Here is a 27558-nt window from a genome sequence, read left to right as displayed (position 1 = left end):
CGCTTTGTGCTCTGTAGCTATAGCACTGTTGCTATTGATGCTACAACCTCCCCAGTGACTCACACTCACACTTACCATAAGGTCTGCATTCTTCTGTTTAACTGACACTTGCTCTGTGAGACTTGGTAAGGACCCCATTGCATCCTGAAGCTCCAGGATTGTGACTATTCCTTAGTCACTAGAACCTATCCTTGAGGACAAGCGAAAAATCTACCTGCATTCCACTACTCCAGACCAGTATCTGCCAGTGCACAATTCCAAGCATAATCTGTATTCACCCTGTAGAGCAGGTGCATGGTCCCTTTAACATCCACCAGTGCTGGGGCTTGGGTTTTGGTGCTTTAAGTCCCAGAATCAGTCACACCCACATGGAAGGACTTGACAAATGTCCAATCCACATTGCATAATCCCTGGCCCATAGTTGTTAGTGCCACAAGCCCAGCATCACTCAGGCTATCCTGGTAGGACAAAGGGACAGCTACCTCTTTGTCCCACAGTACTAGGAATATGGATACAACTATCACAAAACCTAGTGTAACTGACGTCCAACTCTCTGGGGACTGAAGACACACACCTTTGGAAGCTCATGTCCACTGCAAAGTCATACTGTTGCTTCCATGAATTGCAGACTATACAATTCTGGCATAGACACTGCTGACACCTATATAGATGAAGAAATAACTCAGAATTTACACTCCTGGGCTCACTTAGAACCAATACCAAAGTAACAGCTCAAGTGACACCTGCATTCCATATAGACATAAAGTCTGTTGCAATGAAATCTACTCCACAAAAAAGAACTATTACATCAGATGTTCAGATGTCAGTGTAGGAACACACGAAAAATGAAGAAGCAAGGAAGCATGACACCTCCAATAGAATACAATTGTTCTCCAGAAACAGATCCCTATTTGAAGGACATCTATGAAATGCTTGACAAGAATTAAAAATGATTATCCTAAGGAAATTCAATGAGATGCAAGAGAATACAGACAGCAAGTTTAAAGGAATGAGGAAAACAATGCATGATATGAATGAAAAATTCAGCAAAGAGATAGAAATCATTAAAAAGAACCCAAAAGAAATTTTGAATCTGAAAATGTCAAACAATGAAATAAAAAAGTACATTTTAGAGCTTCAATAACAGAATAGACCAAATAGAAGAAAGAATTTCTGATCCTGAGGATAAGACTTTTGAAATAACCCAGTCAGACAAAAATAAAGAGAAAAGAATGGCACAAGAATGAAGAACGCCTATGAGACATATGAGGTATAATTAAGTAGGTAAATATTTATAGTATAGAAATACATGAAGGAAAAGAGAAGGAAAAAGGCTCTGGGAACCTACTGAATGAAATAATAGTCGAAAACTTCCCAAGTCTTGAAAGAAATATAAATATTCAGATACTGGAAGCTCAAAGGACCCCAACCAGACTCGATAAGAAAAGAAAAAAAAGACCTTCTCCAAGGCATATTATAATGAAGTGGTCAAAAGTTAAGGACAAGGTGAGAATATGAAAGCTAGTGAGATTAAAATGTCAAATTCATATAAAGAAAGAGCCCCTAGACTAACAACAAACTTCTGAGCAGACACATTACAGGCCAGAAGAGAGTGGGATGATATATTCAAGTCTTGGAAGAAAAAAATTCCAATGAAAAAGATCATATCCAGTGAAGCTATCCTTTAGAAGTGAGGAGAAATAAAATATTTCCTAGATAAGCAAAAACTGAGAGACTTCATCACCAGCAGACCAACCTAACAGGAAATTCTGAAGGGGGTATTAAATTAGAACTAACCGTCATGAAAACACTTGACAGTACAAAGTTTACTAACAGAGCAGATACAATCAGTAACCAAGCAACAAAATGACTAGGAGTTGGTTCTTACCTATTATTTTTTAGAAAATTTATTTATTTATTTATTTGAAGTCAAAGTTACAGAGAGGCGGGAGAGAGAGAGAAAGAGATCTTCCACTCACTGGTTCACTCCCATGATGGCTGCAACGGCCACGAATGGGCCAGGCTGAAGCTAGGTGCCAGGAGCCTCTTCTAATCTCCCATGTGGGTTGCAGGGGTCCAACCACTTGGGCCATCTTCTGCTGCTTTCTCAGGTCATTAGCAGGGAGCTGGATCACAAGTGGAGTAGCCGGCTCTTGAACTGGTGCTCCTATGGGATGCCAGCATCATAGGCAGCAGCTTTATCCACTACACCACAACATTGGCTCTCTTGTCTATAACTTTTTTTTTTTTTTTTTGACAGGCAGAGTGGACAGTGAGAGAGAGAGACAGAGAGAAAGGTCTTCCTTTGCCGTTGGTTCACCCTCCAATGGCCGCTGCAGCCGGTGCTCTGTGGCCAGTGCACCACGCTGATCCGAAGCCAGGAGCCAGGTGCTTCTCCTGGTCTCCCATGCAGGTGCAGGGCCCAAGGACTTGGGCCATCCTCCACTGCACTCCCGGGCCACAGCAGAGAGCTGGCCTGGAAGAGGAGCAACCGGGACAGAATCTGGCGCCCCAACCGGGACTAGAACTTGGTGTGTCGGCGCCGCAAGGTGGAGGATTAGCCTAGTGAGCTGCAGCGCCAGCCGTCTATAACTGTTAAACTTGAATGTTAATAGACTAAATTACCCAGTCAAAATGTATAACTTGGATACATGGATTAAAAAAAATCAAGATCTGACTATATGCTGCCTACCAGAAATTCACTTCACAGGAAAAGATACCCATAGACTGAAATTGAAAGGTTGGAAAGCCGGCACCGCGGCTCACTAGGCTAATCCTCTGCCTTGCAGCGCCGGCAAACCGGGTTCTAGTCCCGGTCGGGGCGCCAGATTCTGTCCCAGTTGCCCCTCTTCCAGGCCAGCTCTCTGCTGTGGCCAGGGAGTGCAGTGGAGGATGGCCCAAGTGCTTGGGCTCTGCATCCCGTGGGAGACCAGAAGTACCTGGCTCCTGCCATTGGATCAGCGCTGTGCGCCGGCTATGGCGGCCATTGGAGGGTGAACCAACGGCAAAGGAAGACCTTTCTGTCTCTCTCTTTCACTGTCCACTCTGCCTGTCAAAAAAAAAAAAAAAAAAAGGTTGGAATTTGTAAAGTCAACAACAGGAGTCACTGTGCACTTACTCCTCATGTAGGATCTCTGTTCTTAATGTGCTGTACACTGAGGCTTAATGCTATAACGAGTACTCAAACAGTATATTTCACTTTGTGTTTCTATGGGGGTGCAAACGATTGAAATCTTTACTTAAAGTACACTAAACTGATCTTCTGTAAAAAAAAAAAAAAAAAAGAAATTATCAATTCCCAACTTGACTCTCACTGGGATTAAACATGACAATAGGTCTGATCTGATTTCATCATGATTTAAAAAAAAATCATCTATTATTTTTCACTTTATGTTTCTGTGTGGGAACAAACTGTTGAAATCCTTACTTAAGGTATACTAAGCTGATCTTCTGTATATTAAGATAATCGAAAATGAATCTTGATGTGAATGGAAGGGGAGAGGGAGTGGGAAAGGGGAGGGTTGTGGGTGGGAGGGACGGTATGGGGGGGAAAGCCATTGTAACCCATGAGTCGTACTTTGGAAATTTATATTCATTAAATAAAAGATAAAAAAAAAAGGTTGGAAAAAGATATATCATGCAAATGGAAATTAAAAACAAGCTGGAGTAACTATGTTTATATCAGGAAAAAGAGACTTTAGATTAAAACTTGGAAAAAGACACAAAAAAACATCATATATTGTTAAGGCGATAGATTCAGCAAGAAGATATGGCAGTCATAATTATATATACACCCAGAAGACCACTGAAAAATATAAAGCAAATATTATTAGACCTAAAGATAGAGAGTTTCCAACACAATAATGCTGTGGAGACTTCAACACCTCACGGTCATCAATGGACAGATCATCCAGAGAGAATACCAACAAAGATGTATCAGAATTGAATCATACTATGGAGCAAATGGACCTAACAGACATTTATAAAACATTTCCCCCAACAGCTACAGAATTCACATTCTTCTTATCAGCTTGTAGGACATTTTCTAGGATAGATCATGTATTAGGTCACCAAATCTTAGTAACTAAAAAATTGAAATCATACCATTCCAAAAGGGAATAAAACTAAAAGGCAACCATAAAAACAATAGCAAATTTACAAATAGACAAAAATTGAGCAACATGCTCCTGAATGACCAATGGTTCATTGAAAAAATTAAAAAGGAAACTAAAAATATTTCTTGAAACCAGTGAAAATGAAAACACAACTTATCAAAATCTGTGGGGTCCAGAAAAGGCATTATTAATAGGAAAATTTATAGCAATAAGTACTTATATTTAAAAATATGCATGTAAAATAATCTAATGATGCATCTCAAAGACTTAGAAAAAACAGGAAAAAGTCAAATCTGAAATTACCAGGAGGTGAGAAATAATACAATCAGGCAGAAAGAAATGAAATTGAAACTAAAAAAAAATTATAAAAGGTCAACAAAATGAAAGTAAATAAAATCACAAACCTTTAGCCAAATTAACAAAATTGAGATGAAAAAGCAGACAACCAGTATAACAATTATAAGACTACTATGAACAATTATATGCTAACAAATTGGAAAGACTTGAAGAAATGGAAAAATTCCTGGGTTCATGTAAACTGCCATAATCAAATCAAGAAGATACAGAAAATCTAAACAGACCCATAAAAATAACAAGATTGAAGCAGGAATTAAAAGTCTTCTAACGAATAAAAGTCCAGGACTTGATGGCTTTATATCTGAATTCCACATTCCACATTTAAAGAGGAACTAACATCAATACTTTTAAACTATTTCAAAATACTAAACACGATGGAACTCTGCCCAGTTCTTTCTATGGGGCCAGCCATTACTCTGATACCAAACCAACCAAAGACACAACACAAAAAAGAAAACTACAGATCAACATCATTGATTAAAATGAATGCAAGCATTCTAACAAAATATTATATAAAAATTATACATGATGATCAAGTGGGATTTATCCCAGATATTTAAGGTGGCTCACCATTCACAAATCAACAAATGTCATAAATCATATTAACAGAACAAAGGACAAAAACCATATTATTATATCAATAGATGCTGTGAAAGTGTTTGATAAGATTCAACACTCCTTCATGATAAAAACTCTCAGCAAGGTAGGTGTACAAGAGACATACCTCAAAATGATAAAGGCTATATATGACAAACCAATAGCCAATATCATACTGAATGGGGAAAAGCTTAAAGCATGTTTCCTCAGATTTGGAACAAGACAAGAATGTCCACTTTCACCACCTTTATCTATATAGTATTATAACTGTTAACAAGAACAATTAGGGAAGAGAAAGAAATTAGAAAATTTCCAAATTTCCTAATAGGAAAGGAAGAAATAAAGATATTCATGTTTACAGATGACATGATTTTGTAGGCGTAGAAACCTAAACATACCACTAAAAACTGTTAGAAGTGATTGAAAAATTCAGTAAATTTGAAGGATACAGAATCAACATACAAAACACAGTAGCATTTAATACACCAATAATGATCTTGCTGAAAGAGATACCAAAACAGAAATCTTGTTCACAATAACCTCAAAAATTAAGTATTAATTTTTGTATAATTAGGAATAAATTTAACAAAAGAAAAGTAAAAGATCTCTACAATGATAGTTATAAAATACTGATGAAAGAAATCATCAGGGGCCAGCGTTGTGGTGCAGCGGGTTAAAGTCCTGGCCTGATGCGCCGACATCCCATATGGGTGCCAGCTCTAGTCCCGGCTGCTCCTCTTCCGATCCAGCTCTCTGCTACGGCCTGGGAAAGCAGTAGAAGATGGTCCAAGTTCTTGGGCCCCTGCACCCACGTGAGAGACCCAGAAGAAGCTCCTGGCTCCTGGCTTCAGATCGGCACAGCTCCAGCCGTTGCGGCTATCTGGGGAGTGAACCAGCAGATGGAAGACCCCCCCCCCCCCTCTCTCTCTTTCTGCCTCTCTCTGTAACTCTGTCTTTCAAACAAATAAAAAATAAATCTTTTTAAAAAAAGACATCATCAAGGACACCTAAAAATGGAAAGTTATTCCTTGCCCTTGGATTGGAAGAATTAATATTATTAAAATATTAAATTATATTATTAAATTAAAATATATTATTAAAAGCAATCTACAGATTCAATGCAATCCCTGTCAAAATATCAATGACATTCTTTACAGAATTAGAAGAAGCAATCTTAAAATTCATGTGGAACCACAAACTATCTCGAATAGCCAAAGCAATTCTGAGCGTACTCATGTGCACACATATATACAGACCCACACATCAAGCCAGGGGCATCACGATTCCTGATTTCAAAGCATACCCAAAGTTATGGCAATTAAAACAGCATGGTACTGTCATAAAAACCAACAGGTAGATCAACAGAACAGTTCAGAGAATCCAGAAATTTTCCTCATACTATCAATTGACTTTTGACAAAGGTGCCAAGAACATACATTGGAGACAGGACAGTCTTCAATAAATGGTGCTGGCAAAGTTGGAAATACATGTGTAGGAAATGAAATTAGATCCCTACCCCCCCCAACCATATACAAAAATCAACTGCACATGGATCACAGACCTAAATGTGAGATCAGAAACTATGAAAATTGCTAGAAGAACACAGGGGAAACCTTTGACAACACTGGTGTAGACCCACCCAATGGATAAGACCTCGAAAGCACAGACAACAAGAACAAAACCAGACAAACGGGTCATATCAAACTAAGCAGCTTCTGCACAGTAAATGAAATAATCAATGGAGTGAAGAGATGGGATAGCATGGGAGAAAATATTTTAAGCTATTCATCTGACAAAAGATTATTATCTAGAATGTATCAAACTCAAAGAACTCAACAACAACAATAATCAATTCAGTTAAGAAATGGGCAAAAGACATGAACAGAGAGTTCTCCAAAGAAGAAATACAAATGGCCAACAAATACATGAAAAAATGCTTGATATCACTAAGTATCTGGGAAATGCAAACAAAACCACAAGATATCACCTCACACCAGTCAGAATGGATAATATAAAAAGAACACCAAAATGGGTATTATAAAAAAGAAAAACGCTCAGTAGAGCTTCACCAGAGTTCCTCTCCACCATGATATGGCTCCTACTTATTCCTCTCATAAAACAAAGGAAATTTTTTAGGAGTTTCAGTGGAAAATAATTAGGTGCTATCCTCATTGCCTCATTTTGATTTCTTTTTGCCTTTTGATTTTTCTTAAAAAAAGATTTATTTATTTGAAAGTCAGAGTTACACAGAAAGAGAGAGAGAGAGAGAGAAAGAGAGAGAGAGAGAGAGAGAGAGAGAGAGAGAGATGTGTCGTCTATCTGCTGGTTCACTCCCCAAATGGCTGCAACGACTGGAGCTACGCCGATCTGAAGCCAGAAGCCAGGAGCTTCCTCCAGGTCTTCCATGTGGATACAGGGGCCTAAGGACTTGGGCCATCTTCTATTGCTTTCCCAGGCCATAGCAGAGAGCTGGATTGGAAGTGGAGCAGCCTGATCTTGAATTGGCGCCCATATGGGATGCTGGTACTGCAGGTGCCACAGTGCTGGCCCTGCCTCTTAATTAAAAAAAATATTTGAACAGTACCAATTTTTCTTCAGTTAATAATGTGAAAGAGACTTTATTGACGTGTTTAAATTCCCAGGAAATTCTTTCAGTTCTTTAGGGACAGAATAAATGGCTGATATCATTACTTACAGAAGTACCTTGAACTTGACAGAGCTTATGTTGAGAAATAAAGCTAATTTTTTTTTGTTTTTATATTTTGATTCCATTTTCTACAAACTTTTTGTGAAAAGGCTAATTGATATGCTTAGATTATGTTGCAATTATGTGAGGAAATAAATATTACACTGTGTCCCATAAAAATGTGCAAAGTTGTGTATTAATTAAAAAATTTAAAAATTAATTAATTTTAAAATAAAGAAGAAATTAAGACTTTCCCAGATAAACAAGAGAAGATGGAGTTCATTGCTAGTAGATCTTTACTATAAGAATTGCTACAGGAAATCTTTCAGGTGCAAATGAAATTATAGTGGGTTAGAACTGAATGCCTTAGTAAGAAAAATAGAACAAAGCTAAAGGTAACTATACAGATTAATACAACAGCCAGGAATCTTATATACTGGCAATAATCTACAGATTCACCGCAATGCACATAAAACGCCAATTACATTTTTCGTTAACAAAAATACAACTCTTCAAATTTATATGGAATTATAAGAGATTTCAATAACTAACCCAATATTGGGGCCAGCACTGAGGCATAATGGGTTAAGCGGCTGTTTGCAATGCCAGTATCCCATATTCGCACTGGTTCGAGTCCTACCCAGCTCCTTGCTAATGAGCCTGTGAAAACAGCGGAGGATGGCCCAAGTCCTGGGGCTCCTCCACCCACGTGGGAGACCTGGAAGAAGCTCTAGACTCCTGGATTTGGCCTGGCCCAGCCCCAGCCATTGCTGTCATTTGGGGAGTAGACCAGAAAATGGAAGATCTCTCTCTCCCCATCCCACCACTCTCCCCCCACCCATGACTCTGCCTTTCAAATAAATAAAATAGATTTTTTTTATAAAAAAAAGGAAAAACGAAGTTGGAAGATTCACATTTCCCAGTTTCAAAACTTATGCAGCTATACTAATCAAAATAATGTACTACATGGGGATCCACAGGATTCCATATATATATATATGGAATTCAGTTGAGAGTCCAGAAATAAACCCACATTTGTGGCAAAGTGAGTTTTTTTTTTTTTTTTTTTTTGACAGGCAGAGTGGACAGTGAGAGAGAGAGAGACAGAGAGAAAGGTCTTCCTTTTTCTGTTGGTTCACCCCCCAATGGCTGCTATGGCCGCCACACCGCACTGATCCAAAGCCAGGAGCCAGGTGCTTCTCCTGGTCTCCCATATTGGTGCAGAGCCCAAGGACTTGGGCCATCCTCCACTGCCCTCCTGGGCCACAGCAGAGAGCTGGCCTGGAAGCAACTGGGACAGAACTGGCGCCCTGACCAAGACTAGAACCTGGTGTGCCGGCGCCGCAAGGCGGAGGATTAGCCTATTGAGCCGCGGCGCTGGCCGCAAAGTGAGTTTTGACAAGAGTACCAAGACCAGTCAATAAGGAAAGAATAGTCTCTTCAACAAATGGTGCTGAGACAACTCAATATCAATATACAAAAGAATGAAGTTAGAGGCCAATGCTACGGCACAGAGGGGTAAGCCACAGCCTACAATACCAATAACTCAATATCCTGTATGAGTGCCTGTTTGAGTCCTGGCTGCTCCAGTTCTGATGCAGTTCCCTGTTAATGTGGCTGGGAAAGCAGTAGAGGGCGGCCCAAGTACTTGGGCCCCTGCCACCCACATGGGAGACCCAGATAGTTTCAGACTCCTGTCTTTGGCCTGGCCCAGACCTGGACGTTGCAGCCATTTGAGGTGTGAATCAGTGAATGAAATATTCTCTCTCTCTCTCTCTTTCTCTCACTCCTATTTTGTAATTCTGCCTTTTAAATAAATAAATATTAAAAAAATGAACTTATAGCCCTACTTTTTACCATTTGCAAAAATTAATGTGAGTATATCAAACTTCTAAATATAAGAGCTAAAACTAGAAACTCTTAGAAGAAAATATAGGAGTAAATAATTATGATCTTGGATTTGTCCATGGATTTTTAGCTGTGGGAACAAAAGCATAAGTAATAAAAGAAAAATACATAAATTGTGTTCCTTGAAAATTAAAACCTTTTGTGCATCAAGAGACATTTATAGAAAATGAAAACACATAGTACAGAATGGGATAAATATTTTCAAATCATATGTCTAATGAGGGTCTAATATCAAGAAAATATAAGGAAATCTTATGATTCAACAATGATGATATTTAATCCAATTAAAAATGGGCAAAGGACTTGAATAGACATTTCTCCATAAAACATACCCAAGGGGTCAATAAGCACATGAAAAAAATGTTCAAAATCATTTGTTAATAAGGAGATGAGGGACTGGCATGGTGGTGTAGTGGGTTAAGCCGCTGCCTGCAGTGCTGGCATCTCATATGGGTGCCCATTCGAGTCTCAGCTGCTCCATTGCTGATCCAGCTCTCTGCTATGGCCTGGGAAAGCAGTGGAAGATGGCCCAAGTCCTTGGGCCCCTGCACCCACTTGGGAAACCCGGTAGAAGCTCCTGGCTCCTGGCTTCGGATCAGCACAGCTCCGGCCATTATGGCCATCTGGGGAGTGAACCAGTGGATGAAAGACTTCTCTCTCTCTCTCTGCCTCTGCCTTTCTGTAACTCTAGAACTCTGCCTTTCAAATAAATAAAATAAATATTAAAAAAAGGAGATGCAAGTCAAAACCACAATGAGATACTGCTTCACATCTACTTTTAAGGACGAACCTTAAAAACAATATCCTAAGCTAAAGAAGTCATAGGTAAAAGGTCACACATTGTATGGTTTCATTTTGTGGACATTTAGCTTGACATGTGTGTAAGTAGGCTTTTCAGTACTAAATCTAAAGTACCCCGAAGAGGTTACTTATGAAGAAAGAGGATTGATTCTGGCTTATGGTTTTGGGGTTCATAGTTGAAGATGGGGGCCCTGTGAGGCTGGCATCTCATGAGGGCAGAGCTTGGCAGAATACTTGTGGAGCGAGCCAGGAAGGAGAGCGAGAGTGAGCAAGTGAGAGTGCACATCTAGGCCCACTTGGCTTATATAAGCAACCCTCTCCCAAGAACTACCTTCTACAGACATGGCCTCAATCCCTAAACACTTCCCACCGGGCCCTCCTCCTGGGCACCATAATTGGATCAAGTCTCTACCTTCAATCTACTAATCGCTAACATAATTTTGGAGACCAAGCTCCCAGCACATAGGCCTTGGTGGGACACCTAAACTATTATCCAAACCACAACAATAGGACTGTAGCTATTTGGGATGCAACTGCTATCTTGCTCAAAGATGACTCTAACTGCCATCCCAAGTCCCTGACTCGCAAACAACGCTTTTTTTTTTGCCAGCCTGATCCTGGAATATCCCTTATCTAATACCTGGAATGTTAGTATTTCTGAGAAAGTTCACCTGCTGTGGGCTTTTTGTCTAGCTTAACATATAACCCCTTCCCACTGACCGAGAGCAGGGCAGTCCACGGTCTTGTGGCGGCCTGAGAACACATTTCTGCCTGTAAGTCCTCTTAATAAGTTATAATTGCTGTAATCTTGGGGTTTTTGCCTCTTTCTTCAGCCTGTAGGCCTCTTCCACCTTTGTTGACAATTCTTGTACACAGGATATTTCCAAAACACATTTATATGAAATATCAAGAAGAGGTAAACCCACAGACAGCGAGCAGGGTGGTGTTTTCCAGAGAGTGAGGAGAGGGGAAATGAGAAGTGACTGCTTAGTGGGTGCAGGGTTTTCTTGTGGGGTGATACAATGTTTTAGAATAACAAAGGAGGCAGTTGCACACTATTGTGACTAGCTAAATGTTATTGAGTTGTACACTTTATAACCGTTAGTTTATGTTATGTGAATCCCACCTTAATGATGATTTAAGAAGTCTGAGTGTGGATTGAGGAACAACTGAAGATAGATCTGGGATGAGGGATCAAACACTAGAGGCATGGAAGGCAGGGGGTCTCATTGGGGACAGACTGCAGATTCTGGGACATGGAGACACTCGTGCCTTTGAGGATGATGACAAAATGTAAAACCACTCTCTACCCATTCTGAGCAACAGTACACGTCTGAAGGCAGATAATGGAGCTCAGGGGAGTGGAGCTATCAGATCGTAACCTCCTTGCACCAGAGTCCTGCACGGTTTGATTTAAGAACCAGCCTGGGGACCAAGCATCGTGGTGTAGCAGGCAGTTGCCTCCTGCTCCACTGGCTGCTCCACTTCCGATCCAGCTCCCTGCTAATGGTCTGGAAAAAGCAGCAGAAGATGGACTAAGTGCTTGGACATCTGCACCCACGTGGGAGAGCCCATGCTTGGCTATTGAGCCCATTTGAGGAGTGAACTGGAGGATGGAAGATCTGTCTCTCTGTCTCTCCCTCTCTCTCTCTCTGTAACTTTCAAATAAAATAAAATAAATCCTAAAAAAAAATCTGTCTACCTTTCCAACCACTACATTTTCCTGGGCCTCAGAATACTTGTATCCGTTTCTTGAAAACACAGTTACAAGGCCGGCGCCGCGGCTCACTAGGCTAATCCTCCGCCTAGCGGCGCCGGCACACCGGGTTCTAGTCCCGGTCGGGGCGCCGGATTCTGTCCCGGTTGCCCCTCTTCCAGGCCAGCCCTCTGCTGTGGCCAGGGAGTGCAGTGGAGGATGGCCCAGGTGCTTGGGCCCTGCACCCCATGGGAGACCAGGAAAAGCACCTGGCTCCTGGCTCCTGCCGTCGGATCAGCGCGGTGCGCCGGCCACAGCGCGCCGGCCGCGGCGGCCATTGGAGGGTGAACCAACGGCAAAGGAAGACCTTTCTCTCTGTCTCTCTCTCTCACTGTCCACTCTGCCTGTCAAAAAAAAAAAAAAAGAAAAAAAAAAAAAAGAAAACACAGTTACAAAATTAGCTTCCTCCCTCCAACTCCAGGATGTCTGAATAAAGTCCAATGGGATTTAGAACCTTGCTGTTATTGGAAGTGTGGTCCATGGGCAGGCAACATTGATATCACCTGGGAGCTTGTTAGAACTGTAGAATCTTAGCCTCCATCCCAGAACCATCATTTTAATGAGATGCCTAGGTAATTTATGTGAACACTAATGTTTCGCAGATTCCCCTCTAGAAAGAATAAAATGGATGAACAAATGGCATTCATCTTCTCTAGGACACCAGAACACTTGACCACAATAATACGCGGGTAGTTTAAAAAGTTTGTGGAAAAATGGAATCAAAAGGTTAGTTTATTTTGGCTCAAAACAGGTTTAAAATGTATGCATAGTTCCTTCCTTCCTTCCTTCCTTCCTTCCTTCCTTCCTTCCTTCCTTCCTTCCTTTCTTTCTTTCTTTCTTTCTTTCTTTCTTTCTTTCTTTCTTTCTTTCTTCTTCTTTCTTTCTTTAAAACTGCATTTTTCCTGGACTTTTTGAAGATCCCACATACACACAGTGAAATGGTTATGAGCACAGACTGGAGCTAGGCTCTCCTTCTGGGCCTAAAAACACCTGCACTTGCCTCCCGCAAACACATCTGTTTCTCCCTCTGCACCCTTCCCCCGCATGACAGTGTGACTTTGAGCAGGTTACTTAAGTGTCCTCTGCTTGCTTTCCTTATCGGTGAAGCAGACAGGGTTGTCACAAGAAGTGTCCTTGGCAATGAGAAGGTGAGGCGTTTTACGGGGAAGACATCCAGAATATTTAATTGTAGAGGCTGCTTCAATTTTGCGAGAAGGTAAAAGCGAGACAAAGGCTCCAGTCTCTGGTTGCTGGAGAATTCTGCCTCTTTCTCCATCTTATAGCTCCCTCCCAAGGTTCTAGCCTCATTCCGTTTTTCTCCTTGGGTTCACTTCCAACCTTCATGCTGTTGATTTTCAAGTCTGCAGCCTCAGTCCCACCCCTCATTCTATTTCTAGCTGCTTTCAGGAAGTCTCCTCATGGATATCACACCAACGTCTTAAATTAGTCATTCTAAAACGGAACTCGCCTTGCTCCCAGTGGCTGCTCCCACCTCCCAACTTTGTCACGTTCTTTGGCTCTCCCATCCAAAATTTGGCCGCCTCTCCTCCATATTCTGTACCCTCTTCCCCTGTTTGCTTTACTTCCTTTTTATCATTTGCCACTGTCCTATATAGTCTTTTACTTACTTGTCGTGTTTGTAGTCTGTATACCTTTCTAAAATGCTAACTTCCCAGAGCAGGCATTTTTGCCTGCTTTTCTCATGATATGTTCCCAGAACGTGGCAGGCATTCAGTCCTTGATGAATATTTATAGAATGACAAAATGAATCTACCTCTGTGGCATCTCTGGCTTCTGTTCCTTCCCTCTTCTGTGCTGTTCTCATGTTTGTTTAGCTATCATTGTGTCTCAGAACTATGGCAAAAGCTTGTCACTTGCTGGCTGATGACATTTGGATAAGTCATCTAAATTATCTTCACCCTTTCTTCAATTCAAAACAGGGATAAGAATAGTAGAATCATAGAACTGTCTTGAGACAATTGCACCTGGGCCAAAAATCGAAACTAGAATAAATACTCAATGAATGTTAGTTGTTTTTATCACTCCACAGGGCTAGCGTTGAGCTCCCTTTTCTGTCTGGTCTCCTGTCTCCTGTCGCTGAACTTTACACTTTGCCTTCAACAAACCACTTGTAATTTCCCAAACATGAGGTGAACCTTCATGTTTTCTAACTGACAGCAGGAACAAGAAGCAGGTTAGATCAGTCATTAGTCAATTCTTTTCTCGCATCCTTATAAAGTGTTGCTGGACTTGCTATAGCCCCTGATTTGCGTCAAAGGAAGGGAGATCTGGAGATCCGGTTTTTTCGCAGTCAGCGAAAGGTAAGAGATGCTCGGCACCTGAACTCTTTCTAGTGTTTCTGGTTGGACCCAGAAATGTTGGCTACATGGAATGATAGGTTTTCAATGTTTTAGATGAGCTCAGTGAGGCCCAGGAAGGATAACCAATCTACTCAAGGTTACACAATAGCCTAGCAGCTGACTGTGTGAAGACTCATTTTTCTGATATTTCTTTCTACCACAACATGCTGTTCCCAAACCTCAAACAGACTTAGAAAAGCTTGTTCCCTGTGCCCCGGCAAACACTTCCCTTACATGCACACACAGCTGAAACTGTTCACTCTGTGCCCTCTCGGGCCTTTAGCGTTTAAAACAGAAAGAGGATGGCAGTTTGTTAGGCACCACTGTAAGCCCCACTCGGTCCCTTGGCAGAAGGCCAGGCAGACAGCTGTACACAGGTGATTTAGACTGAACAAGCAGCACAAAAGCAAGGAGCCACTAGAGGCTACATGGGTTTGCATCGACATTTACCTGGGCCCAGGCAGAAGACAAATGGGAGAGACAGGAACAGCCAGAACATGCTCTCAGCGGTGGTGACTGGTGCTGGCGACCTCAAGACAGTCATCACTGGTGCCACTGTCAGTTGAAGTGACTTCCCCTTCCTCTCACAGGGGTGAGTGAGAACTTCCTCCCTCTCACTAAGAATCCCTCTCTTACTGATTTTCAGCTTAATTACATTTTGATCATAAAAAAGACTCAGAATTTCATCCCTTTAAGCTGTATTAAGACTTACTTTATGATCTAACATATGCACTTGAGAAAATAGCTATTCCACTGTTGTTGAGAAGAATATTCTGTATCTGACCGTTGGATCCAATTCATCTACACTGTGGTTCAAGTCCTCTATTTTCCAACTTCCTTTAGTTCTTTGTGATTTTCCTTTCTGGGATTTAAGAGAGTAGTTTTAAAATCTTTGAGAAATTAGGATTCTGGGCTTCCTTAGAGATAGTTTCTGTCATTATTTTGTTCCTTTAAGACTGGCATTAGGGCACAGTAGGTTAAGCTGCTACCAAGCTAGCATCTAATATTGGAAGGCCTGTTTGAGTCCCAGCTTCTCCACTTCCAATATAGTTCCCTGATAATGTGCCTGGCAAAGCAGTGGAAGCTGGCCTGAGGACTTGGGCCCATGCCACCCATGTGGGGGACCTGAATAGAGTTCTTGGCTCCTGGCTTCAGCTTGGCCCAGTCCTGGCTGTTACAGTCATTTGTGGACTGACTCAGTGGATGAAAAGAACGCTCTCTCTCTTTGTCTCTTTCTCTCTCTTTTTCTTTCTTCTTCTTCTTGTTCTTCTCTGTCACTCTGCCTTTCAAATAAATAAATCTCTTAAAAATCATTTTGTTGCTTTGAATGTACTGTACTTTTCTATTTCTGTGTATGATTTGTTATTTTTTTTTAATAGCCACCATGCTCAGTTTTTGCAAACTGCCTCACACTGGAGGTGTCCTGCACCAATTATCTGGGCTTCCACTGATCCTAGGTGTCAGCCTAATGTGAAACTTGGGTTCTTCACATGGCTCTTTTGAGCATGCATTGTACCTGGGATTGTGTGTGACGTTCTTAATTCTCCCATATACTCAGATTTTTTTTTTAAATATTTATTTTATTTGAAAAGCAGGGGGAGAGAGAGAGAGAGAGAGAGTTATCTTCCATCCTCCCTTTTACTCTCTGTATGCCCCAACCTGTGGGGCTGGGCCAGGCTGAACCAGGAGCCTGGAACACAATGTGGATCTCCAACGTGGGTGGCAGGGACTCAAGTACTTGAGCAATGACCTGCTGCCTCCTTGGGTGTGCGTCATCAGGAAGCTGGAATTGGAAGCACCTCTGGGACTTGAATCCAGGCACTATGATGTGGGAGGTGGGTGTCCCAAGTGATGTCTTAAGTGTTGTGCCCAAAGCCTGCCTCCCACAAATGTTTTTGAGTGTTTATTTTCCCAGAGTCTTACTCTGATTTCTCCTCAGGGAGAAGCTGGGCTGTGTGTTGCCACCCACAGTCCCTTGGCCAGGATTCTGTGTATCTGTGTCATCTGTGCAGTTCTTACAGTAGTTCCTGTTACTACCTCACCTAGGGTCTGAACCAGGTGAGAAGAGACCAGTCCTCCATGCATCCCATGTAGGATAGAACTTTGAAATAATAAAAGAAAAAACTTCAGACAAATTAAATTTCATAGCGTTTACTTGAGTGAAGGATTAGGCAGCATCCAGAACCAGTGAAGGTACAATGATTGAGGCAGGCGTTATTTACGAACAGAAAAAGGAACTGCTATGCAGCACAGCAGGGTTGTTTACAGTGTGACATTTGCCTTATTTGGACAGGATCTGATCAGTTGGCAGCCTGTGATTGGCTGAAGCTCAGCTGCTATAATGGCTGTGTTTGTTACAAAAATGTACCGTTAAGTTAGGCTTTCAGTCTGTTTACCTATTAAGTTAGGTTGCAGTTTGTTCTATAAGTACTCAGGATACAAAGGCAGCCTTAGGCCAAATTTGAGTTAATTTAACAATGCTGCCCTTTTGATAAGCCTCTCATTTTTAACAGATTAATTCAATTTTGGGCATTGACATCACTCTCTGCTACCATGATGTGGATTTGTTTGGTCCAAATACTGACAGAGTTTGCGGACTCAAAAGGCTTTCGTAGCCTTGGCAGCGCATGACAAGAGCCTCAGGTGATCACTGACGTCATAAATAAGAGTGTCAATTGTTAAATCAATAACAGGAGTCACTGTGCGCTTGCTCCTCATGTAGGACTTCTGTCCTTAATGAGTTGTATTATGAGAATTAACGATAAAATTAGTCTTCGAACAGTACTTTATACTTTGTGTGCAAACTTGAAATTTTTACTTAGTATAGAGTTGATCTTCAGTATATAAAGATAATTAAAAATGAATCTTAATGAAGAATGGGATGGGAGGGAGAGTAGGAAGTGGGATGATTAGGGTATGGGGGGAAGAACTGCTGTAATCCAAAAGCTGTACCTATGAAAATTATATTTATTAAATAAAAGCTTTCTATAAAAAAAGAAATTCACAAGTCATGATGACTGATCATAGGAATGATTTTTTTAAAAAATGTTCTCTTCATGCTTTTGTTGCTCTAGCTAGAGTGAGACATTTGTCACACAGTGGATGTCTTCATGCAACTGCGTAACACACTGGAAAGCACCCAGTGCAGCAGCAAGATCATTATGATGACTGTCCGGAGGATAATACAAAGAGGTTAACGTGTACTCCTTAGCAGGAACCCACATGAACCAAATCCATTAAAATCAAATAAATAATCAAATCTCAAGGTGTCAGTTTCACTCATGTACATTGATTATTACCCTGACTTGCCTGCAGAATCAGGAAAGCCACCCAGGAAAAAGAGGAAAAGGGACAAAGTGTTTATGATGTGGTCTTGGGAAAGTCAGCCATGTGTTTGATATCATTTGCTTTTGAGAAACTTTCCTAGTTTTTACCTTGTGTCTCCAATGGATGTGCAGTCCCAGGAGTCTTGAAGGACTCTCTTGCATTGGGAGGTATGGTCTCAAGAATCAAGGCCCTGGAGTTTTGCTGCCATGTGAGTGATGACAAGAACTTGGAATGGCATCTCCTCTTACAGTTCAAGAGCTGTCTTTTTTTCATGTTATTTCCAAAAGACCCAAGTGGAGCAGCATCCCACATGGCTGCTGGTGTCATAGGTAGCAACTTTACCTGCTAATCCACAATACTGGCTCTGAAGAATTATTTTTAAATCAGCCATAGGTGTTGAATTTTATAAAATATATCTTATAGAATTGATCAAGATGATTGTTTTTGTCTCGCCTTCAACTTGCTTAAACACAAATTACAATAGGTTTCTGAAAGATATCTTTTGAGGATAGATTCTGCATAAATTCTGAGGATAAATCTTACTTATTGCATTTTCCTTTTAATTTATTGCTTGATTCAATTGACTAAAATTTAGGTTAAGATTTTTAACATTTGTAAGTGAGATTGACCTACATCAGGTTGCATTGTGGCAACTTTTTTCTGTAGAATCTCAGATAGTGAATATCATAAACATTGAGGGCCAGATTGCCCTGGGCAAGTACTCTTTACTGTCATAGGGTAAGCGCAGCCATAATCAAGACAAAAATGAGCAGTTGCTGGCTGTGTTCCAATAAAACTTAATTTATGAGCACTGGAATTTGAATGCATATAATATTCACCTGTCACAAAATATTACTTTTCATTTGAAAATTTTTCAATTATTTAAAAGTGTAAAAACTACTCTTTATCTGTGAGCCATATAAAAACAGGTAGATTTGGCAACAGTATGCTAACCTCTGGGGTTATCTCACTTTTCTCCTCCTCCTATGACTTCGGTAACAGTATTATGTTATGGTGTTGAATGAATTTGGAAGCTTCCCACTGTTTTCTATGCCTTGGAAAGTTAAAATCATATGGGAATTATTTGTTCATTGAAGGTGGCAAAACTAGTCCACAAGACTAGTTTTGAGAAATATATCACTGAATATGTTTTTCCTTTTTTTCTCTAATTAAAGAAGTCCTTCTAGTTATGGGAGGGGAGGGGAGGGGGAGAGAAGGGGAGGGGAGGGGGAGGGAGCCCAGTCACTCAGACTAGGGGAAAGCGAGGTTACGTGGTTAAATAGAGAGAATACACCTGGCAGGCCAGGCCTGTGGTTCAGGGAAGCTGAGCAGGTGGGTGGTCTTTGTGCAGACTTCGATTTTTAAGGGATCCTGTCTAATTCTTCTGACTCTTTCTCTTCACCCCCTCTCCCTTCTGCTCCAAGACAAAGGGTTTGTTAAGTGTGAATTAGGAAAATTCCTCCCCCAGTTTACTACTCAGTGTTATCTGACTGGGGAGCCCACCTGGTGCTGGGCAGAAGCTTCCCCTAGGATGTGTGCCTTGGAGGAGGCTGTGGAGGTTTTATTGCCTCATGTTATCAGGCCAGGTAACCCACCTGGTGCTGAGGAGAGAGGATTCTCCTGGGAACCTTTCCTCGGAGGAAGGGCTGAGGCCACCTGGGAAGTTCTCAGGGTCTGGGCAGGACTTCACAGTGTAAAATACTGGGCTGCTTCTAGGCTGCTGCTTTGTTCTCCTCAGGCCCCTCGCACACACATAGGCTAATTTCTAGCTTTCTACCTAAAGTTCCCCCCACCAAGAGAAAATACCCATAATCTTGTGGGGATAAAATGGATGAAGATCCGTCTTCTGTGGTTTCTGTAGAGCTGACAGATGGGTGTAGAGCTGGATACAGGTATTCTTCTGTCCTATGGTGTTTGAGGGTGACCTCGGAAGGCATTGTCCTGCTTGGTCTAGAGGGCTGGTCATATTGTCTGACGAGATAGGCTGGAAGCCCTGTCTCAGAAGCACCTGAAGCAAGATGGCTTGTCTTCTGTTAGAGACAAAACAAACAAGGGCATTAAAACACAATAGTTGGCGGGTGCTGCGGTGTGGCACACCAGGTTCTAGTCCCAGTTGGGGCGCCGGATTCTGTCCTGGTTGCCCCTCTTCCAGGCCAGCTCTCTGCTACGGCCAGGGAGTGCAGTGGAGGATGGCCCAAGTGCTTGGGCCCTGCACCCCATGGGAGACCAGGAGAAGCACCTGGCTCCTGCCATCGGATCAGTGCGGTGTGCCGGCCGCGGCGGCCATTGGAGGGTGAACCAACGGCAAAGGAAGACCTTTCTCTCTGTCTCTCTCTCTCTCACTGTCCACTCTGCCTGTCCAAAACAAAACAAAAGAAAACAAAACAAAAACAAAAACACAGTAGTCTACAGAGAAGCAGAAGGAATGTGGACACCATGTCACCAAGGAGAGGCAATGACCAGAATTTTTATGACCAGAAGCTAGTCCAGGTATTTTAGCCTTGTCCGACCAGTCCTGGAGTTATCTGTCCTCATCCAAGAAAGAATGAACATGATGTGTACTCATCTAGTTTGACCCTAGTCTGGGGGTACTTTCTTGGGCAGCAGGTAGCAGGTCTAGGACTGCCTGAGTACTGAGTTCAGCAGTGAGTACTGAGTTCAGTACTGAGTTGCAGTGGCCCTAGTCATGGCAGTATTCCAATAGATGAAAGCTGTGTTTTATTTTGTTTGTTTTTTCATAGGAGGGCTCTGTTTTGGCTCGCTGTTGAGAGCCTGATTTAGGAACTTTGCTGTTTTCCTGTATCTAGGAATCCATAACCCGTTAGGGAAAAGCAGGAATTTGCTGTATGGCTTGCATCCTCTCTGGGGCTGCTCTTCTCTCCCCAGAGGTGAGGACAAGGGTTAAATAATTAACTTTCTGGCAGACTAGCTATGCTTTTTTCCCTGGATGCCTGGTTGTTGCATTTTGCTAGGAAGTTAAAAGTGTTAGCTAGTGCACAAGACCAGAGTCTCAGGTTGGGAAAGGCAACAGACTAATAAACCATCTACATTCTGGATCATTTTGCACCTGCCCTCACTATCCTTTAAGTCCTCTGTGAAGGCCTGTCTACTTAGGTGGACTGTCCACGTTAGTTGTTACTCTAAGGCCTGTTTTTAGGAACTGGCAGGAGGGGCTTTTTAGGCTTAATAACATTCAGATAGGCTTTAAGACCTGACCCAGACCTATCCATGGGATTCTGGAAGAGAGGTGTGAACCTCCTTAAGGAAGGCACCCTGTTGATTCCCATTATGTGCCTGGAGTAGGAGGAGAGCTGAATAGCAGACTAGTATGAATAGGCAAAGGAAACTTATGTTTTCATTGACCCTAGGTCATCCCTTCAATAGCAATGGTTAGAGTTGGAAGCTGGGCAGAACTAAGGGCTTTTTAGCTTGGGGCCAACAGGGTCTGTGGTTCTGACCCAGAAACACGCAGGGCAGTTTTGTTTCTAGTGCAATAAGTTTTTGAAGGCCCCTTGTATATTGAGTACTTCCTCTGTAGCTTACACAGGGTTAGGCACAGTAAATACAAATGGTGAGAGAAACTGGGCATGGTCTGTGTCCTGATGGAACTCTTGTTCCAACAGAGAAAGAGAGAAATTATTCAAATTATCTCAGAGTGAAATATTTAAATGCAAACTCTGAAAACTCCTATGAAGGAAAGATGCAGCATAAAGAGAGCAAAGTTTGGACATCAGAGATGGTTAGACTTCCCCAGGAGAGGGTATTTGAGCTGAGCTTGAATGAATGAGTGGACATTAACGAGGCAAAAGTTACAGGTGTTACAGATGTGTTATAGGTGGTGAGGGTACCAATGCACAGGTAAAGCGTGTCAGGCAGGGGGAGAGTCCTAGGATAGATGTGTAGATGAAGTGGAATGAAGTGCCAGGCCTCCAAGGGCATGGAGAGCATCCTCTTCAGTGGTGGCTGTATCTGCTTGTGCAATTTCTACACAATAGCTCTGGGATTCTTCAAGAGTAGCAGTTATTTTCAGTCCCATGAGAAGAGAATACAGAGACATAGCTGGGAGCTGGGAGACTTGGTGCATCTGCAAAGAGTAGCTCAGAACAGAGGATATGGGGCTTCTTTGATCAGCAGGGAGTAAAGGAAGTGTTTTGTTCTTTTTTTTTTCTCAGATCTAGAAGCTTCCATTTGTCATCTCACATAAGACTTCTTAACAAGTCACTTTCCACTCAGGGTTTTAGCAAACATCCTAAGGCCCTAAACACCCTATAGTTCTGTGGGAGTCACAACCTCATTCTCATCATTTAAAAGCCCAATCCTTCTATCCTTTTTTCCAGGTGCCATTTGGGGCACGCAGACTGTCCCTTCTCCCCAGTTCCCTAGATTGGGCTCTGGGAGAGCCTCCAGGACCTCTTTTGCTCTCTCAGTGTCTACAATGCGAGTTCAGTTCAACAGATGCTCATTAGCATTTGCTGGGCATTGACTTCTAGGTTGGGGTGCTGCTCATGAAAAGATGACTAAGACAGTTCTTGCTCTGGATGGACGTGGCCTCTAAACCATGATTTCCTTCCACCCAAGCTGATCAAGGCAGAACCCCCTTATCTACCTCCTGTCAGACACCTCTGTTGCTGCCCTTCTGTTTCCTGTGATTTCTGGGACTGGTCTTCCCTGTCTCTAGCTTTTCAGTCTCCTCCCAGGGTTGCAATCATCTCAGCCCCATTAGACATCCCATTCCCCCTCCTCTGTCTAATACCCTCCATGTCTCGGTCTCCTTTGCATCTACTCAGGGCCTGGGTTTTCAGACTGCACCGGGGCTTTGATCATATTCACTGTCTCCTTTGCTGTTCCAGCTATTCACTTTGTTTTTTCTTTTCTTGGGAAACAAAACAAAGTAAGGCACAAGTAAAAGAGATTCATTATAAAGCAGTATTTATTATGTTTGCCTCCTATGATGGTACCTATAGTCACATTTCTTAAGCACTTACAAAGTAAAATTGAGAAATGATACTTTATTAGAGCATGAAATAAATAAAAGATGATGAATAGAGAGAATAAAATACCTTGTGACAAACATGACACCTTGCTTCTGAAATAGGTTTGGTGGCACTTTGCTATTAGCATAATCTTCATGTTCTTATTAACTAACCCAATGAACATTTATTTCAAGAATCCAAGGTTCATTAACCACTGGAAACAGAAAAAAGGTGAAGAAAGAGCTTTGACTCAAAAAACTCTCTTACTGGTTAGACAGTCAAGAAAACAGTACAGTAAGTACAGGAGTTTGGTACAGTGGCCAAATTGCTGCTTGGGTTGCCCATGACCCATATTAGAATGCTTGATTTGAGTCCTTATCACTCCATTTAGGATCCAGCTTCTTGCTAATACACACCCTGTGAGACAGCAGATAATGCCTCGATACTTGGGTCCCTCTCACTCACATGGGAGACCCACATTGAAGTCTAGTCATCTGGCTTCAGGCTGAACCAACCCTGTTGTGGCCATTTGGAAGGAAAACCAGCAGGTGGAAGATCCCTCTCTGTCTCTATACCTTTCAAAAATAAAATGAAAATATATATAAAAAAGAAGATGGTACAGCAATTATCACACCATGGAACATGATAAGTGCAACTACTATACATTTTGGTACTGAGTTTATCAGCTGTATGTTTGACTTTGGGTGGGAGGTTCTGGAAGCCTATGCCAAAGGGAGATAGTTGGTTTGATCCTTGGGGTATGTATGAAAGATCTGGGGGCAGAGGGGAGAGAGAAGGGCATTCCAGGCAGAAGATATTACAGGGGGAAAGGGAAAGGATTTGGTGGGTTCATGGCCCCATGATATTTCTGTGTGACTGGTGCCTAGGCAGCAGGCAGGCAAGGAGCCTGGAAAATTTGATTGTTTGGATTGCCAACAAGCCTTGTCCTGCAGGAAAAACCTTTCAGTAGGGAAATGACGTGACAAGATTTGAGATCTGGGATCTGTTCTTTGTGGAACAGCAGCCAGGTGACTCATGGTAGTAGGAGGGTGTGTTGGAACGGTTAGGCAGATTTAAGGGACACAGCTGAGAGGAACCATATGGAGGACTTGGAATTGACAGGACTGATTAGATGTGGATGGCAGCTAGGTGACAGGGTTTGACTATTGGATGAGCTATTTGGCCTGTGACTCAGTTTCTTAATTTGTAAGATGGAATGATTGCATCTGCTTCAGAAAGTACATGAGTTTGAAGGTTTCTTATGGACTCTCACTGTACAAAATAGGACAGGGAGTGGTACAGTGAATGCTCAATGAACACCAGCTATTCTGATTGTCGTAGGTTGTGAACTAGCATAGGGGAAAGCAAGCTGGGAAGGTCAGGGACACACCCCTGAGTTCAATTTTGGGCACAGTGAATTTGAGGGGACTTCTGGCCCTAACACAGAGATAACTCATAAACAGTTGGAAATAAAGGTGATGCATAAAAGTGTTGCATTATAAAGCAAAGATTATGTGAATTTATAAAAGTCTCTGGGGACCAGTATTGTGGCACAGCCAGTTAACACTGCTTTTTTTTTCTTTTAAGATTGATTCCATTTGTTTGAAAGACAGAGTTAAAGAGAGAAATAGAGACAGAGAGAGAGGTCTTTCATCCACTGGTTCACTCCCAAGGTGGCTGCAATGGCCGGAGCTATACTGATCTGAAGCCAAGAGCCAGGAGCTTCTTCTGGGTCTCTCACGTGGGTGCAGGGGCCCAAGGACTTGGGCCATCTTCCCCTGCTTTCCCAGGCTATAGCATAGAGCTGGATCAGAAGAGGAGCAGCCAGGACTAGAGCCGGCGCCGACATGGGATGCTGGCGCTTCAGGCCAGGGCTTTAACCCACTGCACCCCAGTGCCGGCCCCAACTGTTTTTTTTTTTTTTTAAAGATTTATTTATTTACTTGAAAGTCAGAGTTATACAGAGAGGAGAGGCAGAGAGAGATAGATAGAGAGAGAGAGAATGAGAGGTCTTCCATACGCTGGTTCACTCCCCAACTGGCCACAATGGCCAAAGATGTACTGATCCAAAGCCAGGAGCCAGGAGCGTCTTCTGGATCTCCCATACGGGTGCAGGGGCCCAAGGACTTGGGGCATCTTTCACTGCTTTCCCAGGCCACAGCTGAGCGATGGATTGGAAGTGGAGCAGCCTGGTCTTGAACTGGTACCCATATGGGGTGCTGGCACTGCAGGTGGCAGCTTTACCCCCTATGCCACAGTGCCAGTCCCTAAAGCACTGCTTAATGTGATGCTGGCATCCTGTTTTGGAGCAACCGTTTGAGTCTCAGCTGCTCTGCTTCTGGTCCAACTGCCCGTTAATATGCCTGGGAAAGTAGTATATGATGGCCCAAGTACTTGTGCTTCTGTCACCTACATGGCATTCTGGGTTTCTGACTTCAGTCTGGCCTAGGATGTTGTGGCCTTCTGGGGAGTGAACCAGTGGGTGGACGATCTCTTTACTTCTCTGTCTCTCCCTCTCTCTCTGTCACTCTCCGTTTCAAATAAATAAAATAAATATTTAAACAATCTCTGATAGCTAATTTATATAATTATTTGGCTACAGTAAGAATTCATAACAAAAATCTCCATTTCTCATTTGCACAGATGTGGCCATTTTTAGGTCACAGAGTGGACCCAACTCACACCTAGAGACTTGTGGAGGGTTCTTCAGAACCAGTTGGAGGTCTGGCACTGTGGCTTAGCCCCCTCCTGTGGTGCCTGCATCTCATGTGGGTGCTGGTTCATGTCCCAGCTGCTCCTCTCCTGATCCAGCTCTCTGTTTATGGCCTAGGAAAGCAGTGGAAGATGGTCCAAGTGCTTGGGCCCCTGCACCCGTGTGGGAGACCCGGAAGAAGCTCCTGGCTTTGGATCAGCACAGCTCTGGCCATTGCAGCCATTTGGGGAGTGAACCAGCAGGTGGGAAACCTCTCTCTCTGTCTCTGCCTCTCTATGTCTGTAACTCTGCCTCACAAATACATAAACAAAATCTTAAAAAAAAGAGAACCAGACCACCAGCCAGCTAGAGTTAATGATTGTCACCCATTCCTCTAAGAATTCTCCAAATCAATTTCTCTATGTCCCTAGAGATTGTGTAGTACTTGGCTTCCCCAAGTCAGGACTAAGGATTTTTACTAATGGTCCTTTGTCAAAATATATCAACACTTACTGTGTTTTGAGAAACCACAAGGGCTCCTTGAACTTGGACAAGGGCTTCTTAAAATCTAAATGTACACAGCTCCTTCAAGGAGCTTTCCATTTCCATCACAGAGTGCAGCATGGTTTCCCAAATTCTTACTTCTTCTTCTATTCCTGTTATTCTTGTGACTAGTAGTGGTGGAAACTTACACTGTTTCACTCATTTTGCAACAGCTCATAAGAAGTGCTTGTGACCTGGATCCCTGGCGTTCCGTGAAACTGCTTCTGTCCCCAGTGCAGAGTTCTATCCAAGCTTCTTTAATTTAATGGACATTTCCAGCAGGGAAGTTGAGGGGTTCTCCAGATAGCAATAGAATTAACATATGAATGAAGATACTTTGGGCTACTTTTAATCCTTTAAAAATATTAGTAAATGTAAATATTCATTCAACATATCTTTGTGGCTCATTTACTATGTGTAAAGCAAAGGGCCAGGTGTGTGGTGTGTGTGAGGGCAGTGCCAGGTACTGGGAATCCACAGCAGGTTAAAAGAGGCAGTATGGCCAAAGGCAAGTGCATGGCCCCTGGTGGTGAGAAGTCTTATATTCAAACCCCACCTTGCCAGCTTCCTGACTTTGCAGAGGTATTTATCTCTTCAGCCTTAATGTAAACCAGAACTAATTTCTCCTTTCCAGAGTTGTTGCAAGTATTGGCAGTAACGTACAAAGCATCTAGTGTAAAGTTGGAATGAAAAATAAGCTCTCAGTGAGTTATTACTGGCTCCCTTCCCTCAAGGAGGGCTCTATTTACATTTTTTTTATAAGATTTATTTATTGATTTAAAAGGCAGAGTTACAGAGAGGCAGAGGCAGACACAGAGAGAGAGGTCTTCCATCCGCTGGTTCACTCCCCAAATGGTCACAATGGCTGGAGCTGGGCCAATCTGAAGCCAGGAGTCAGGAGCTTCTGGGTCTCCCACATGGGTGCAGGGGCCCAAGCACTTGGGCCATCTTCCACTGCTTTCCCAGCCCATAGCATAGAGCTGGATTGGAAGCGGAGCAGCTGGGACTCACTGTTGCGCAAATGGGATGCCAGCACTGCAGACTGCAACTTTACCTACTATGACATAGCACCAGGCCCTCTATTTCCATTATTATTGTTATTTAAGGATAGCCCTGTTCTCTCAGTCTGAGTGGGGAGCCAGGCATAGTATCAGGTAACTAGAGTGTGGTGTGTCTGAGTTAGGAGGATTGAGAGTTAGAAGTTTGTTATATAGCATTGATTTAGCAAAATGCCAACTGTATTTATGTTGTCCTGTTGTAGTTCATAAATTTGGATTAGGTTCTTATGAAGGTTTCAGGCCTAAACGCACAACATATAAAATGATTCAGGACTTTACCATGAGTGGCATATATTTTTAAAGAATTATTTGAAAGACAGAATTACAGAGAGAGGTAAAGCCAGAGAAAGAGAAGTCTTCTATCCATTGGTTTACTCCCCAAATG

The 27558-nt window shown here is 42.4% G+C and overlaps 1 protein-coding gene across 2 annotated transcripts in view; it reads right to left on the bottom strand.

Annotated features, from left to right (window-relative positions):
* SLAMF6 (SLAM family member 6) overlaps window positions 1-15163 on the bottom strand; it is a 41921-nt gene extending 26758 nt beyond the window's left edge. For both annotated transcript variants that reach the window (XM_008264216.4, XM_008264217.4), the window contains exon 1: window positions 15031-15163. In XM_008264216.4, coding sequence (XP_008262438.2) covers window positions 15031-15124 — 94 coding nt within the window. In that variant the 5' untranslated portion in view covers window positions 15125-15163. The remainder of the gene's footprint in view (window positions 1-15030) is intronic.
* Window positions 15164-27558: the final 12395 nt, after the last annotated feature.

This window comes from Oryctolagus cuniculus, chromosome 7 (genome assembly GCF_964237555.1).
Source record: "Oryctolagus cuniculus chromosome 7, mOryCun1.1, whole genome shotgun sequence".
Lineage (NCBI taxonomy): Eukaryota > Metazoa > Chordata > Mammalia > Lagomorpha > Leporidae > Oryctolagus > Oryctolagus cuniculus.
The sequence above is the reverse complement of the archived record's forward strand: the minus strand, read 5'-3'. Positions and strand labels throughout refer to the sequence as shown.